Source organism: Bubalus bubalis, chromosome 15 (assembly GCF_019923935.1).
Source record: "Bubalus bubalis isolate 160015118507 breed Murrah chromosome 15, NDDB_SH_1, whole genome shotgun sequence".
Classification (NCBI taxonomy): Eukaryota; Metazoa; Chordata; class Mammalia; order Artiodactyla; family Bovidae; genus Bubalus; species Bubalus bubalis.
Genome location: NC_059171.1, coordinates 1,171,218 through 1,189,177, shown reverse-complemented (window position 1 = coordinate 1,189,177; position 17,960 = coordinate 1,171,218). Strand labels below are relative to the sequence as shown.

At 42.7% G+C, this 17,960-nt stretch overlaps 1 protein-coding gene across 12 annotated transcripts in view; it reads right to left on the bottom strand.

Annotated features, from left to right (window-relative positions):
* Positions 1–17,960, bottom strand: part of ENPP2 (ectonucleotide pyrophosphatase/phosphodiesterase 2) — a 135,439-nt gene that overhangs the window by 76,004 nt on the left and 41,475 nt on the right. For 11 of the 12 annotated variants that reach the window (XM_025264960.3, XM_025264963.3, XM_025264958.3 and 8 more), the window contains 2 exons: positions 17,785–17,887; positions 5,847–6,002 (listed from right to left, as the gene is read on the bottom strand). In XM_025264960.3, the coding sequence (XP_025120745.3) occupies positions 5,847–6,002; positions 17,785–17,887 (259 nt within the window). The remainder of the gene's footprint in view (positions 1–5,846; positions 6,003–17,784; positions 17,888–17,960) is intronic. The other variant, XM_044928496.2, reaches the window with a different exon arrangement.

The following is a 17,960-nucleotide window of genomic DNA, read 5'->3' as shown; positions in this document are numbered from 1 at the left end:
ACGGCCTCCTACCAGGCTCCTCTGTCTCTGGGATTCTCCAGGCAAGAACACTGGAGTGGGTTGCCATTTCCTTCTCCAAACTTTGCATAAGAGTTAAATTTTTAAAAATTTAATGAACCTCAAGCAAGGTATGATTCTGCATAATTTGAAAAGCAACTATGAGAATAAACATAAAAATATTTAACCTTATTAGATAATAATAAAGTTATCTATCATATCAGAAAAGAAATTTTTATGAGAACATGCTGAAAAGGGAGTGCTGAAAGGGCCTGTGCCCTTTGAGAGAAATATAAACTTTGAAGTGCATAATTATGTTATATTTATTTACATTTAAGAAATGCATATATACTTTGTCTGGCCTTAGGTGAGTGTGAGTGATCATACCATCGTGATTATCTGGGTTGTGAAGATCTTTTTTGTACAGTTCTTCTGTGTATTCTTGCCACCTCTTCTTAATATCTTCTGGTTCTGTTAGGTCCATATCATTTCTGTCCTTTATCGAGCCCATCTTTGCATGAAATGTTCCCTTGGTACCTCTAATTTTCTTAAAGAGATCTCTAATCTTCCCATTCTATTGTTTTCCTCTATTTCTTTGCATGATCGCGGAGGAAGGCTTTCTTATCTCTCCTTGCTATTCTTTGGAACTCTTCATTCAAATGGGTATATCCTTCCTTTTCTCCTTTGCTTTTCACTTCTCTTCTTTTCACAGCTATTTGAAAGGCCTCCTCAGACAGCCATTTTGCTATTTTGCATTTCTTTTTCTTGGGGATGGTCTTGATTCCTGTCTCCTGTACCATGTCATGAACCTCAATCCATAGTTCATCAGGCACTCTGTCTATCAGATGTAGTCCCTTAAATCTATTTCTCACTTCCACTGTATAATCGTAAGGGATTTGATTTAGGTCATACCTGAATGGTCTAGTAGTTTTCTCCACTTTCTTCAATTTAAGTCTGAATTTGGCAAATAAGGAGTTCATGATCTGAGCCATAGTCAGCTCCCAGTCTTGTTTTTGCTGAGCTTCATTTTCGGCTGCAAAGAATATAATCAATCTGATTTCAGTGTTGACCATTTGGTGATGTCCATGTGTAGAGTCTTCCCTTGTGTTGCTGGAAGAGGGTGTTTGCTATGACCAGTGCATTCTCTTGGCAAAACTCTATTAGCCTTTGCCCTGCTTCATTCCATACTCCAAGGTCAAATTTGCCTGTTACTCCAGGTGTTTCTTGACTTTGTACTTTTGCATTCCAGTCCCCTATAATGAAAAGGACATCTTTTTTGGGTGTTAGTTCTAGAAGGTCTTGTAGGTCTTAATAGCACTGTTCAACTTCAGCTTCTTCAGCGTTACTGGTCGGGGCATAGACTTGGATTACCATGATATTGAATGGTTTGCCTTGGAAACGAAGAGAGATCATTCTGTCATTTTTGAGATTGCATCCAAGTGCTGCATATCAGACTCTTTTGTTGACCATGATGGCTACTCCATTTCTTCTAAGGGATTCCTGCCCACAGTAGTAGATATAATGGTCATCTAAGTTGAAGTAAGAGTCCCTTGGACTGCCAGGAGATACAACCAGTCCATCCTAAAGGAGATCAGTGCTGGGTGTTCATTGGAAGAACTGATGTTGAAGCTGAAACTTCAATACTTTGGCCACCTGATGTGAAGACCCTGATGCTGGGAAAGATTGAAAGCAGAAGAAGAAGGGGACGACAGAGGATGAGATGGTTGGATGGCATCATTGACTCGATGGACATGGGTTTGGGTGGACTCCGGCAGTTGGTGATGGACGGGGAGGCCTGGTGTGCTGCAGTTCACGGGGTCGCAAAGAGTTGGACATGACTGAGGGACTGAACTGAACTGATATATACTTTGATCCCCAAATCCCATTCCTCAGATTTATGTTAAGGAAAATAGACAAAAGTATGAACATGCATGAACAATATTCATTGGTACATTGTTCACAGTAGCAAGAGTTAGGGAAACATAAATGCTGATCACCACTCAATGAAGTAGGCTGCATCTGTTCAATGGAATATGATGTAGGCATTCAAAAGGATGATGTGTATAAAGGTACATAAATACAGATACACCCTCACACAGGCATAAATATACATAAATATAAATACACATACATACGCTTTAAACCCCCTGATGCTGGGAAAAACTGAGGGCAAGAGCAGAAGGGGCAACAGAGGATGACATGGCTGGATGGCATCACTGACTCAATGGACATGAGTTTGAGTAAACTCCAGGAGTTGGTGATGGACAGGGAGGCTTGCCATGCTGCATGCAGTTCGTGAGGTTGCAAAGGGTCGGACACAGCTTAGCAACTGCACAACAAATACATTCTAAACACATAACACAGTCTGAGTTTGCACTGAAACACTGATTGTGCTTATCTCTGGGTCAGCAGAGTAGTATCTCAGAGATCTGTTTTCTCCTTCAACCTTTTGTTATTATTTTATATTTGGTTCTTCCATATTTGGCCTAAGGTATCTCTGTACACAGGGACATGAGCTACTTTAACGTGTCTATATTTATTAAACTCAGAAAGAAAGGCATGAGCTACATTCAGAGAGAGCTAAGCTAGAGTCAGAACATCCGTTCAAGTTTAGAAGCAGCTCTAAGATCAGGAGTTGGGCGGCTGAGATGATGTGTCCGGGACAAGATACTCAAAGTAGAAGAGGAAATATAGAACATTCGTTAGTTCTTCAGTGCCAAGTAAACACAGACCACTGGTTTGAAATAATATTTTGAAGCCAGAAACTCTGCTGGAACATCTGTTCCATCCCTATATTCAGTTTACAAGGTTCTCAGCATTTCAGTTTACAAACCCACAACCAGAAAGCTGGGAGAAGTTCCAAAGGAAAAAGGAAAGGAACAACAACAAAAAATATGGCCAAAAATTGGGAAAATGTATTATGCAAAAAATAAAAAAATAAATAAATAAACAGCCTAAAAGCACTCTCCTTCTTTTGAGGAGGGGGAAAAAATCTGAACTGGTAAAGAGCTGACACAGGTTTTCATGTAAATCAGGTGCTATTCCTTTAGTAAAGGAGAATAATATATCTGTTTCTAATGTCATTAGAAAAGTCAGACTAATGTTAATGATAATATGAGCTAGATTTTTGAAATAATCATCTAACCATAATAGTCTAAAAGCAGGTAATAATTTATCAAGAGAGCTGTAGAATCTCTGTATCTAATGGTCTTAATACAATGAACTATTATATTACTCAGCCATAAAAAAGGAGGGTTTCCCTGATGGCTCAGACAGTAAAGAATCTGACTACAATACAGGAGACCTGGGTTCAATCCCTGGGTCAGGAAAATCCCCTGGAGAAGGAAACGGCAACCCACTCCAGTATTCTTGCCTGGAGAATCCCATGGACAGAGGAGCCTAGAGGGCCACAGTCCATAGGATCACAAAGAGGCAGACAAAGACTGAGCAACCAACACTAATACTTATAAAAAAGAACAAAATTGGGTCATTTGTAGAGATGTGGATGGACCTAGAGACTCTCATTTAGAGTGAAATAAGTCAGAAAGAGAAAAATAAATATCATATATTAACATATATATGGAATCTAGAAAAATGGTATAGATGTTTTTATTTGCAAAGCAGAAATAGAGACGTGGACGTAGAGAACACAAGTATGGACACCAAGGTAGGGAAGACGGGGAGTGGTATGAACTGGGAGATTGGGATTGACTGCTGATGTACTGCTGATACTATGAATAAAAGAGATGACTAACGGGGACCTACTGTGGAGCTCAGGGAGCCCTGCTCAGCGCTCGGAGCCGACCCAAGCGGGAAGGAAACAGGGGAGATACATACATACACAGAGCTGACTTTCTTTGCCGCGCAGTGGAGACTAACACAGCACCGCAAAGCAGCTGTTGTTGTTCAGTTGCCAAGTCGTGTCTTTGCAATCCCATGGACCGCAGCCTGCCAGGCTCCTCGGCGCTCAGCCTTCTCTACAGTCCAACTCTCACATTCATACATGACTACTGCAAAAACCATAGCTTTGACTTGGTGGACCTTTGTCAGCAAAGTGATGTCTCTGCTTTTTAACACACCATCTAGGTTTTTCATAGCTTTGTTTCCAAGCAGCAAGCGTCTTTTAATTTCATGGCTGCAGTGATTTTGGAGCCCAAGGAAATAAAATCTGTCACTGCTTCCACTTTTCCCAAAAAATAATTTTTTACAAAATGACCTTGAGAGCAGGGTTGCTTATCACCTTTCCCAGAGAGTGTGAACATGAAGCTGCCCAGAGGAATGGGGGATAATCTACAAGGTAACTGCAAGATCAGATCAGAACAGATCAGTCGCTCAGTCATGTCCGACTCTTTGCGACCCCATGAACTGCAGCACGCCAGGCCTCCCTGTCCATCACCAACTCCAGGAGTTCACTCAGACTCACATCCATCGAGTTGGTGATGCCATCCAGCCATCTCATCCCCTGTCGTCCCCTTCTCCTCCTGCCCCCAATCCCTCCCAGCATCAGAGTCTTTTCCAATGAGTCAACTGTTTGCATGAGGTGGCCAAAGTACTGGAGTTTCAGCTTCAGCATCATTCCTTCCAAAGAAATCCCAGGGCTGATCTCCTTCAGAATGGACTGGTTGGATCTCCTTGTAGTCCAGGGGCCTCTCAAGAGTCTTCTCCAACACCACAGCTCAAAAGCATCGATTCTTTGGCGCTCAGCCTTCTTCACAGTCCAACTCTCACATCCATACATGACCACAGGAAAAACCATAGCCTTGACTAGATGAACTTTTGTTGGCAAAGTAATGTCTCTGCTTTTGAATATGCTATCTAGGTTGGTCATAACTTTCCTTCCAAGGAGTAAGCGTCTTTTAATTTCATGGCTGCAGTCACCATCTGCAGTGATTTTGGAGCCCAGAACAATAAAGTCTGACACTGTTTCCCCATCTATTTCCCATGAAGTGATGGGACCAGATGCCATGATCTTAGTTTTCTGAATGTTGAGCTTTAAGCCAACTTTTTCAGTCTCCACTTTCACTTTCATCAAGAGGCTTTTAAGTTCCTCTTCACTTTCTGCCATAAGGGTGGTGTCATCTGCATATCTGAGGTTATTGATATTTCTCCTGGCAATCTTGATTCTAGCTTGTGTTTCTTCCAGTCCAGCGTTTCTCATGATGTAAGTCCCCCCTAAAGTGTGAAACTTTGGAAACAGCAGGTAGAATGAGTCGCCAAAGGTAATTTTCTCAACTAATGCATGTTCAGAGACCTGTATACCCCACTGACCCTTCTATTAGAGAAGAAATGTGAACAAAGGTCAGGCACGTGTAGAGGAAGATTTTAGAGCTGCCTTGAGCATGCAAACCCAAGAAGAATTCCAAAATGATTTTAGACTCCCACTGAGAAGAAGTAATGACCTCAGAGTACACCCACAGTCACTAGACGATACGATGAAACAAAGCCAATGTTAGAAACTGAGCAGGCAAGCAAAAATAATAGTTAAAACAGACGCCCCAGAAAAGAGCCCAACACTTTAAGAACGTGCAAAATTTCAGTCCAGGTATCCTAGCAGTGAATGAGGGACAGCAAGAGATAGAAATCATAAAGATTGAAGAAAAAATAACTGGTCATAAACATCCCAAACTAGTAAATGACGACTGTAGCTGTGAAGAATTCTCTTTGGGCTGAGTCTTGTGTGGATACAACGGCCATACAGGGTGTGCTCGTAACACAACGGACAGTGATTCCAGGAACGAAACTAAATCCCCCAGTTTGGTTCGTCCAAAGCAGGGTGGCAATGGCAGGTTGCTCAACAGCAGGGGTTAAGCCAGCTAACTGAGACTAGAGAGAATTCAAAAGTTACGCACCTGTCTTCAAGCAGAGCTCATCAAAGTCAAGGCAGCAGCTGCTATAGCTCTTACACAAGTTGTCACATCGACAATCAGGGGGTCCAGCCTCTTGAAGTTCAAAGCATCTGCCCTTGCAAGACCCAGAGATGTTGATCGAGGGGGAGTCTGATAACACTACAAGAGACAAGAGACAAGGGCAATAGGATTAGGGAATAGGTCATGTCACTAGGGGGTTTTCCCTGGTGGCTCAGACAGGAAAGAATCCGCTGGCAATGCAGGAGACCTGGGTTCGATCCCTGGTTTGGGAAGATCCCCTGGAGTGGGAAAGGCTATCCAGTCCAGTATTCTGGTCTGGAGAACTCCATGGACAGAGGAGCCTGGCAGGCTATGGTCCATGGGGTCACAGAGAGTCTTGCACGACTGAGCGACCTTCCCGTCACGTCACTCTGGCAGGGAGGCCCTGGGCAGAAGAGCGTGGTCAAGCAGCCTGGCTCCATCTGCTGCTGGCTGTGAGCCTCAGCAGGCCTTCTGTGCCAGTTTCCTTATCTGTAGAGCGGGGAGACCAATAAAAGTAACTGGAGACTATCATGCGAATTAAATGAGATACTGAGCAAGGTGTCAGCCATATAGAGAGTAACAAATGTTGGCTACTGGTTTTACTACTATTTCCAGTGATTATTACCACAATTCTGTGTCTCTGTGGATGTTGTGATGCCAACAGAGAACAGTACTTTGAAGTCTACACTTAGAAGTGTTCATTCCCCTGTTCAAAAATCCACAGTTTTTGTAAGGAAGGTGCATGCATGCTCAGTTGCTCAGCCATATCCAACTCTGCGACCCATGGCCTGTAACCCGCCAGTCTCCTTTGTCCATGGGATTTTCCAGGCAAGAATACTGGAATGGGTTGCCATTTCCTACTCCAGGGGATCTTCCTGACCCAGGAATCATACTTGCATTTCTTGCATCTCCAGCATTGGCAGGCAGGATTCTTTACAACTGCAACAGGAAAATTGAGCCTAAATGTTCTGAGAACAGTCTGAACAGACAGGGTTGAAATAAAAGACTTTTAAGATCTCTTCCAGCCGTAAAACCTACATACATAACTAGAGTTATACAAACGTAAACTCTACAATCTTGGAGAAAGAAAGGATTAATCAAGGAGCAAAAAAAAATTAATCGGTAAATAGTGCTAGGCTAACAGGCTAGCTGGAAAAATTAAGCAGGATCCTCATCCCAGCTTACAAAGCAAGTTAGATCTGCACAGGCTAGTATGGAAAGAGCTACAAAATGGATAAACATTTTTTTAAGCAGCAAAGCATGGAAAACGATTCTGGTCGACCCAGGGATCAAACCCAGGTCTCCTGAATTGATGGCAGATTCTTTACCATCTGAGCCACCATGGAAGCCTTGGTAGTAAATGTATATATTATATTTTCTGTTAGAAATAGAGATAGAGAAAGCAATAAAGATAGAGATAAACATAAAATAAAGTCAGAGGCCAGAGCTAGAGATGAAAGAGTGGGTGGGGACAGAAGCGTTGAGACAGGTACCAGGGTGAATCTGGAGGAGGACACAGCACCCACCCCGGGATTCCTGCATGGGTAACCCCAGGACAGCGGGGCCTGGCAGGCTGTGGTCCATGGGGTCACCAGAGTCAGACACGACTGAGCACACAGCACATGCCAATGTGAATAACACTTTTTTTCACTGTAAAAATTCTTTACAGAAATTATTTTTGGAGAAATGAGAAAAAGCAAGGAAACGTCTTACTTTTCTGCAATTTGAAACTTCTGTTTTACAAATACCTTTTTTATTTTTTTGATGTTTTGCTTGCTTACTTCTCCCTCTCACGTATATATATAACATATATCTATATGTGTGTAAGTAGACATGCATGTGAATTTATGTGCATGAAGGGTATATTATACAATATATAAATATCCTACAAATTTGATTTATAATGTTATTTTAGTTCCTTATGCTTATGAATTTTCCATTTTTTTATAATCAGAATCCATTACTTGTAAAATCAAGAAAACACCAGAGGCAAGGAGAGAACAGATATTTAATGACATTTCTAGGTTCAGCAAAGCCATTTATCTGAACATCCCATTCATCTGTTAGTCCTTTGTCCTCTTTCAAGTCAGAGTCACCCAATCCTGACCTGGATGGCATTAGATTAGTTCAACTAAAGCAAACAGATTCACCTGACCACGAGATGTGAAATGCTTTTGCATGGTTGATTATGGGATCTTCAAAGACATACAAATCACCCCCATTCAGCTGAAGAAATAATATCAGGTTTCCAAGGCAATGCCTTACCTCTGGTTCACAAACCACATTTTTCTATCGACTTTGCCCAACCAATCAACAGACATGCTGAACTTCGAGGAACTACGAGAGGAGGAGGACTAAGCAGTAGAGAAAGGAAAAATAAAGTCCCACGGTGAAAAGCGAATGTAAGAAAAATGCTTATAACTGAAACACTCCTTTTATAAGGATACTGCTTAGAATCATTCCAGCATCCATCTATTACGATAAACTCTGAGTAGAATTTGTGCTCATGAACTGCATATATAAGCACACTTAGCTATCCTTAGGGCTGGGATAATCAGAAGAGCTTCAAAGGCACATTGTTTGTAGATGCTCACCCGTCCTGTCTCCTTTGTGGCGTCTCAGCCAGCACGTGAAGTTTTCCTCCATTCACGCCCTTTGCTTTTCCCTCATCATAATCTCTTCCTTTTTCTTATTTTTACTTTCAAAAAATTTGTATGAATTTCTAATCATTTTAAACCTTTCTCCATTCATTCTATCAAAGTGATTTTTACTCCTTCCTTCCAACAATAGTTGGAGAAGGCAATGGCAACCCACTCCAGTGTTCTTGCCAGGAGAATCCCAGGGACGGAGGAGCCTGGTGGGCTGCCGTCTATGGGGTCGCACAGAGTCGGACACGACTGAAGCGACTTAGCAGCAGCAGTAGCAGTCCAACAATAGTTACTCTCTAAGTTTACCACTCACTTTGCTTTTGAAAATAATTGAATTTCATACAATAGCTCGCCCCTATCCAATTATCATCTTCCTTGCCAACCCTCAAACTGAAGACAGCTTTTTTAAGAAAGAGTTGCACTTACACTCATAATGCAAACATACAGCTCATAAAAAGTATTGTACTCAATATGGGCTTACTAACAACTTGCAAATAAGAGTGAATTTCTGGGCTGGTGTGGATTAGGGATTGTTGTTGCTTAGTTGCCAAGTGTGTACGCCTCTCACAACCCCCATGGACTGTAGCCCGCCAGGCTCTTCTGTCCATGGGATTTCCCAGGCAAGAATACTGGCGTAGGTTACCATTTCCTTCTCTAGAGGATCTCCCTGCCCCAGGAATCGAACCTGGGTCTCCTGTGTTGGCAGGAGACTCTTTACTACTGAGCCACCAGGGAAGTCCATGGATTAGGGATACATATGCCAAAACTCACTCCTGGCTGACTGAGATTCTGCTGAGAATGGCAGGAACAGCTGCACCCTTTTTTTTTTTTTTTTTTAACAAAATAAAGTGACAGAACAAAGTTCACCTGGCCTTTCCAGGGCCTGTTCTGCCCCTGACATCTTCCTTCAGAACAACTCCCAGCCCTGATTCTCTCTTTAGCTCGTCCCCATGATCCGGCTTTTTCATCGCACCCAGGTTCTGGGCCCCTCGCCCCGCACCAGGCCAACCTCAGGTTTTAGGACTGCTCTTCTTCTTGTACTTGATTCAATAGTCAGATATGGAAGGATTCTCTAACTTCTTATATACCTGAATTCTAAAATCTGTCAAGCCTTCCTTTATCAGAATTAAAAACTTCAGAACTAACGAGAAAGACAACAAGGAAACAAACTCCGTGCTGAGTGAAGTAGGTCAGAAAGAGAAAAACAAATACCGTATAGCACACACAGATATGGAATCTGGAAAAATGGTACCTGAACCTATTTGCAGGGCAGGAACAACGACACAGACATGGAGAAGAGACTTGCGGACACAGCCGGGGAAGGAGAGGCGGGGCGGATTGAGAGAGGGGCGTGAAACATAAGCCACGACCACAGGTAAAGCAGACGGCCGGTGGGAAGCCGCTGCGTAACTCAGGGAGCTCAGCCGGTGCTGTGACGCCTAGAGGGTGCAATGCGGGGGTGGGAGCCAGGTGCACGCGGGCGGGGCCTGCGGACGCTCAGGGCCGGTTCACACTGCTCGGGGATGGGCGGGGAGTGGGGTGCATGGGGCGGGGCCTGCAGACGCTCAGGGCCGGTTCACACTGCTCGGGGATGGGCGGGGAGTGGGGTGCATGGGGCGGGGCCTGCAGACGCTCAGGGCCGGTTCACACTGCTCGGGGATGGGCGGGGAGTGGAGTGCATGGGGCGGGGCCTGCGGCCACTCAGGGCCGGTTCACACTGCTGTGCAGCAGAAGCCAGCACGACACGGGAAAGCAATTATCCTTGAATTAAAAATAAATTAAAATCAAATCTGTCCTAAGTGTGATGGGGGTTTGAAACTTCATATGACGCACTTGCCAGCACTTTTATGAGATTCAAATGCTATTCTGCCTTTTGAATTACACATTTAAATGATAGTGTTTTTCTTCAAAGGAACAAGTCAGTTCCAGAATCTTAAAAAATAAATGTCGCAGGTCTACACAGACACAAGTTTTCTTTAAATAGAGACTTTACATTTTAAAATATGTGTATATGTGATGTACATAAAAACAATGCTGTACGTTTCTTACTTTTCCCAGAAGCGCAATTTCATGATTTAAAAAACCCACCAATGTCAAATTGGATTTATCACATTCAAACTCACAATTCTGATAGAAACAAGCGAAATTATTTTTACTTAGCTAAGTAAATCTTCTTTCTAAAACATTCCGTCTTACCATACCCACACAGAAGTAGCATTGTGGAATTCTGGTGCCATTTATGCACAGAAAAAAAATTATTGATAATTTAATTAGACTATTCGAAACAGCCTAATTCATGACAACAGTTGTGACCTAAACATTATTAGTTCATCCTGGAGTCCCAGTCACATTTCCCACCAAATCTCTGCAAAATGGAAATTTTCAGATTTGGACGACGGCCAGTGAGGGAGCCTGTGTTTCAGTTTGAAACTACTTAGCCCAGCCGAAAGCTGGACGATTCTTCTAAGTTTTATCTGATCCTGCATTCAGAGTTTGCGCTGTGACCCACTCTCTGTTCCTCCCATTTTCCATGGTTCTCAGCCTGAGGGTTTCCTGAAAGTGAGAGGCAAGTCTTGAAATGAAACAGACTGAGTAAGCCGCCTCCTTTCCAAGAGCACTGGGACAGACCTGGCTCTCCGGTGTCTGCCTGCCTCGTCTGAAGCATAAAATACAAGGAAAAAAGGCAGACAACGTGGATGACAATCAAGATGCCGGCCAACTCAAGAGTGAAGTCCTGTCTGACGGCTGTTCTGGAGTACACGATGTGTTCTTTCCGGTCCTACTTTCTTGCACTGAAGTTGCCGTTTTTCCTCGATACTCTTGACCTCATCTCTTCGAAAGCAGCACTTAATACAGGCCTGTGTGTCAGTATCTCCACTTCCTAAATACACCACTTCCTACAAATATCCATTACTGCCCCATCATTACGCTCTCCTCTTCTTCACAGCTTCTGAACCAGATTTCATAGACAACTTTTTGAATTAATAGGTCCACCTGGGAAGTTTTCAAACACCTGTACTTTCAATGTGTTTGTATAAAATACAACATCCTCATGTAGCAAGACCCCATCAACTACAAGAAAATAGGTTTCTAGATGATTTCAATGAAACCTGAGTCTAATTTCACTTGTAAATCACTCAAATAACATGTATGATCACAGTCAGTGGTATAAGTCTGCTACCAAACAATGAAACGGCATTTTATATAGCACATACTCTCAATTTGATGAGGTAAAAATGGAGGCCCTGGCCCTCAAACAAATTTGGAGATAAATGCAGTGTATCAGCGTACACTCAACACCTTATATTCTTATCAGTCTTAGCATGGCACGTTTGTTTTCAAGAATCTTTTCAGACAAAGAGGCAATATTATCCCCATTTTCCTGGTTGGGAGATCAGAACTCTAGCGAAAGAGAAAGTCGCTGAGTCGTGTCCGACTCTTTGCGACCCCATGGAAGACAGCCCACCAGGCTCCCCTGTCCATGGGCTTCCCCAGGCACGAGTCCTGGAGTGGGGTGCCATGCCCCCTCCAGGGGACCTTTCTGACTCAGCGTTGAACCCAGGTCTCCTGCACTGCAGGTGGATTCTTTACCCGGGGAAGCCCTCCGAATTCCATACTTTTTCAGTGTGTTTTTAAATACCGCGTCCTCGTGTAGAAAGACCTCGTAAACTACAAGAAAACAGATTTCTAGATGATTTGAATACAATTTAAGAGTTTAATTTCACTTGTGTAGTGCTCCACTGTATGGCACAGGGAGCCCTGGTCAGTGTTCTATGGCAGCCTGGATGGGAGGGGGCTTTGGGGGAGAATGGATACGTGTATATGTATGGCTGAGTCCCTTTGCTGTCCACCTGGAAGTATCACAATACTTTTATACTCCAATATAAAATTAAAAGTTGTTTTTCAAATAAGAACCTTAGGCCTAACTTAAGCTAGCAAAGGCCTAGCTACAATTTTAGATCATCTGATTGTAGCTATAATATCATTATCATTAACAAAGGATTTTTCAAATTATGCACATAAGCTCTGAATTTTAGATGTTCTTTTTAAGACATGATTTTGGAAGATATAAGCTATGTTGAACTTTATTTAAGATGGAGATTTCTGGTTAATGCAACAAGATAGAAGATTCTGTATATATTTTTTTTTTTTGGCTTGTCAATTTTAGTCTTTAATTTTTATATGAATTTGAAAATTAAAGAATAGTTAACGCCCCTTTCTATAGCATACAATTATGATAAACAATGCATAAAAATCATCGGGAATATAAACTAAATTGATTTTTTTTAAGACAATCTGCAAAATACTCATTTTAAAGAAATTATTTTAAAAGTTTACTATTACAATGTGTGCTTATATCATTTGGACATTTTTTTGCTTATCAGGTTTTTGCCTACTATTTACTATGCTTTTCAACAGAAATTGGAACAAATTTTATTAGGTTCACAATAAAATTTTAGTCTGAATTCACTCCTTCCCCTTTTTTAAATTAATGGCTTCCCAGGTGGCTCAAGGGTAAAGAATCCACCTGCCAATGCAGGAGATGCAAGAGACATGGGTTAGATCCCTGGGTGGGGAAGATCCCTTGGGGTAGGAAATGGCAACCTGCTCCAGTATTCTTGCCTGGAAAATTCCATGGATGGAGGAGTCTGGTGAGGTACAGTCAGTCCATGGGGTCGCGAAGAGTTAGACAGGACTGAGTGACTGAGCATGCGCGCATCCAGACGCTTTACAGCACCGGGTTGGTTTCCGCTGTAGGAAAGCCGTATTTCTTCTAAAACTGTTTGTAGTGGAGCATAGCCAGTTACTAGCACAGTGATACAGGGCTGCTGGGCCTGCTCCCTGAGCACGGGGCCGGCCAGGAGCCTCCGGGGGGCTCCCAGGTGGGCCAGAGCCCCGCACTCAGGCCACGGCTGAGTGGGGGCACATGCGTGAGGGGGTGCATGTGTGTGCATGAGCGCATGAGCACGTGTGGCCCTCTGCCCCTCCACCCTCCTCATGGCCCACCTTCTACATTAAGATTCAATGTGTTGCTTCATATTGTATATTTTGGGGAAAGTGAAAGTCACTTAGTCGTGTCAAACTCTTTGTGACCCCATGGACTGTAGCCCACCAGGCTCCTCTGTCCATGGGGATTCTCCCGGCAAAAATACTGAAGTGGGTTGCCATGCCCTCCTCCAGGGGATCTTCCTGACCCGAGGATCGAACCCAGGTCTCCTGCATTACAGGTGGATTCTTGACTGTCTGAGCCACCAGGAATTTGAGATGTTTTGGGGAAAGTTTGGGGCATAAATCAGTTAAACTTGTAGGAGCGATTTTTCTATCATGCAGAGTAGGTATTTTTTGTAGACTGAAGGTTAATCAATTTTTTAATACTTCTGAGAAAGAAAATTATCTGTGCATACACAAGAAATACATATATATGTACAACAATAAACACAGAACTCGACTCCCTGCGCCCCCTCCCAAGGAAAGGCTGTGGCAGTTTCCGGTGGGCAGCCAGGGAAGGGCCTCAGCCGTACACGCACATGCATCTCTCCCCCAAGTCCCCTCCCATCCAGGTGACAGTTTCCGGTGGGCAGCCAGGGAAGGGCCTCAGCCGTACATGCACATGCATCTCTCCCCCCAGGTCCCCTCCCATCCAGGTGCCACACCGAATCAGCCATACGCTTTCATATATCCCCTCTTTTCTGGATTTCCTTCCCATGAAGGTCACCACAGAGCATTTGTATAGTTCTAAGATACATGAAAAATCACCGTACCTAAGTGCCATATAACAAAGAACTGAAAAATCCATGCCCTTCTTTCAATGCTAATTCAGATCATTGTGTTCCACTGACTTAAATGCCTTCTGGTTTCAACATTAGATTTAACATAAAGTCTCAGGACGTGATAGTCCTTCTAATTTTCCTTGCCGAGTAACGGCTGATGACAGTCACCTGTCAGCTTTGCAGTTCCTCCAAGCTACTGCCTTATCATTAAGCGCCTTTGCGTTGTAGGATGAGATGCCCAAAGCTATCAAATGAACGTGAGCCTTCTCACGCCTGTCACCATTATCTGCTTTCTCCAGGATTCACAAAGCAAAGCTTTACTTGTAAAGTTGTCAGTGACACTCTTCATTTCACATTTCCCCATGAATTTCACTTGCATTCACGTACTTTTAAACTCTCAAGCCACTTAAAAATGATGATGACTTGAACAAAGTGTTCAAGTCTCTGTTAGCCAGTTATTCACAAGCTTACCCACTTCCCTTTGTCTTTCAGATATGAAGCTGCTTCTCTCAAAGGAGATCCCATTTCCACCCAGAGACTGGAAAAGTATCCGTCACCAACTCCAGTGAAATAGATTCCACCATCACACAGAAATATACACATAAGCACATTACATGAGTGTCGCCTGTATACACATAAATTCTCTTTCAACTTTAGAGGTAAATCAAGCTGGCTAATCAGATGTATGGGACAAGAATGTCAAACTGAGTTGCACATATTCTTTACATTCCCTTTGAAAATTTATTCCCGGCATCTCATGCACCTGATGGTCCGTGATATTTACCCAGCAGACTTGTAATTAGTTCTGCTCATTCCACATCCTCTAATAAATCTACAGTCTGAAAGAAGAAATCTTATTTTACCATGACTTCCAATAGATCACCACATCCTAACAAAAAATCCAGCTATCAAGTGTGCCGGCTAATTAATTATAATAGTTTGCATGGCCACGGCCTTGAAACTAACATCCACCACAGACCAGTTGCAAGAGCCTGCATGTGTGCAGAACGTTCTCAGCTGTAGCTGAGGATTCTGAGGTACTACGTTTCCTAAGTAAGAAACTGAATGCTAGTGAATGAGAGGTCTTGCCCTGGTCAGTCTGAAGCTGGCTATGCATCAATACCCTCTGTGTTCCTTCTACTTGGTAGAACAATCTCGAAGCACTGAGCTTCTCAGGAATACTCTGGAACACGGAAGTGTCGTTGACAGTAAGCATGGCAGCCTTTCCTCCTGGCATCTTCTCTAAAACGCACGTGACAGCTCATCCAGGGTTTTCCGACGCGCACACTTTGCGGGAGAATCACCAACCATAAGCGTCACCTCAGACACACACAACATTTAAAAAGAGGAAAATGCTTAGACTCGCCACACTATGCGTTCAGTCAGTTTCCAAAGCACATCATGGTCTTCATTTGGGAGAAATCAATTACAGTGCCTCAACAGCAGTAAGCTATATCAACAGAAATTTAAAAATAAAAAGTGTCCGGCATACCAAAATCCACAAACTCAGACTCACATATATCTCGAGACTAATACTTCCTAGCAGTAGAATTTTCACTAATGAATTATTTTAGAAGATACCATAAGGCCAAAAATAATGATTTGATTAATAATTCAAGAAGCAAATATTCTGAAATATACTCGATTTAGAGATTATAATTTAGATTATATTATTTTTCCAGAAGTAGCATTGACTCATTCTTATAATTGTTTTTAATAATGTATGGAAATTATTTATTATACACAAAATATATTTGAGGATTAGTAAATCTGGTCTGTATTTTTCAAGTTCTCCTGCAAAGAGTACACACATTCAAAAGGCAATGAAACAGAACAGACAGAATCATATTTTTCTTTTTTAATCCAGAAGGAAAACTGGAAATCACCTAGGCCTGTTCTCCATTGTACAGCTAAGGAAATGGAACTCACAAGTGACTTCCCCAAGACCACTTGGCAAGTGAGATGGACCCAGGGTGCCAATCCAGGGCTTTCATGACCATTTTCCAAAAAAAAGTCAACTTTGAAAATAATGGGCGACCTGATCTTACAACATTCATCACAGAAATAGCTTTTAATATCAGTTTCAGCCAAGGTCATATACTAATACAAAGAAGGGAAAAAAGTTCCCTTGAGGGTCCACTGGAAAGAGCCAGCAGCAGGCTCTCCAGCTTGCCCCCATGGCTGAACTAAAGGCCTGATCCTCGCTCTTAAGTCTGAGCAGTTACAGGCAGTGTGAGCAGGAGTTACACTTGTCTGGAACAACCATTCGTTACCAACAAAAACAGGATCCTCCAGCCCAGGGATCCACTTTCCTCCCCTTCCCCAACAGAAGACAGCTCATTTTGTCATTGGTTCCCTGGGGGTGCAATCTTTATGACCTATTTTCTTACGTTTCATCCCAAGCACACTCCACTTGGATTCACTAAACCACTTCTGATAGAATTCTTTCACCCTTACTCAAAAGTCACTTGCTTGAAATAAGGAAGGTTCAGGATTCCATCAATGCATGGATCGTAACTTGGCTAAGAAATGCTCGTGCTGGCTACAGAGAGACAGGTGACAGTCTTGTATGAGTCAGGTCAAGAAATCCAGTGCAGAGAAATACAAAATGCACAGGAAGGCCAACAGACACGCTGAGATGTCAGGGAAAGTCAAGAAAAGATTGCCCCCTAGAGTACCCGCTACTTAATATGTAATTTTTCTTTATAAAACCATCAGCAGCTCCAATTTCCAGGAAATTAACCAACTCATTACTTAAGACCTGGTCAGTTAAGCCTCCTGAATCTGCACAAGGAGCTCCTTTATAAGAATTCCCATACTGCTTATGGCACAGTGTACATTGTAAAAGGAAACTCTTTCACTTCAGTTCTGTTAGTTAAGTCAAGACACACTGTGAAAACTTACCTCTCCTGGGCCAGAAGAAAAATCAGGGAGAAGAAGTCAATCTCATAAGCTCTTCTAAGCACCTCCTCTCATATTTTCCCTGTTTTAGGTTAAACCTTCATCTCATAGTCCTGAACTTTCATAACAGTTCCCTGCCTTTTCTTTTTCTTTCTTCCTTTTTTTTTTTACTTCCATCCCTCTCTTTCTCAAGGTCAGAACTTCTGGACACAAATACTAGATCTCCTATCCTATGACAACAGATTACACTCACAATATCTCTTACTATCAACTCAGCACCTGTTCTCACCACTTCTTTTTCAGCCTTGTCTGCTCACAAGAGCTTTAATGTTATCTTAGCATTTATAAATTCAGAGGACGGAGATTTAAACAGTCAGTTGAAGTAGCAGGAAGAGTTCATCAAATGTTCTCTTACTAAACCACATTCCCCCATCTGAACTGCACAGAGAGCTGATTTTATTCCAGAGACGGCATGAGTTAGTTACACTGCAAGATTGAAGGTGCATTTCTTAACGAGTGGACAGTGATCACTTTTAATATTTTAAAAGGACTGACAAAGGGCACAGCTGCTACACATACCTGTAGGAGGGCCTTCATCCCATCCTTCTGCCCTCTTAATTCGATTTGCTGTGAATCCTAAGCAGATATTGACACCAACAGCAAAAGTGAACAGAGATATTACCTAAGAGAAGAAAAGATCAAACTGTCAGCGCAGCAGACAAGCCTAAATCAGATTCCACAAAGGCAGAGCAAAG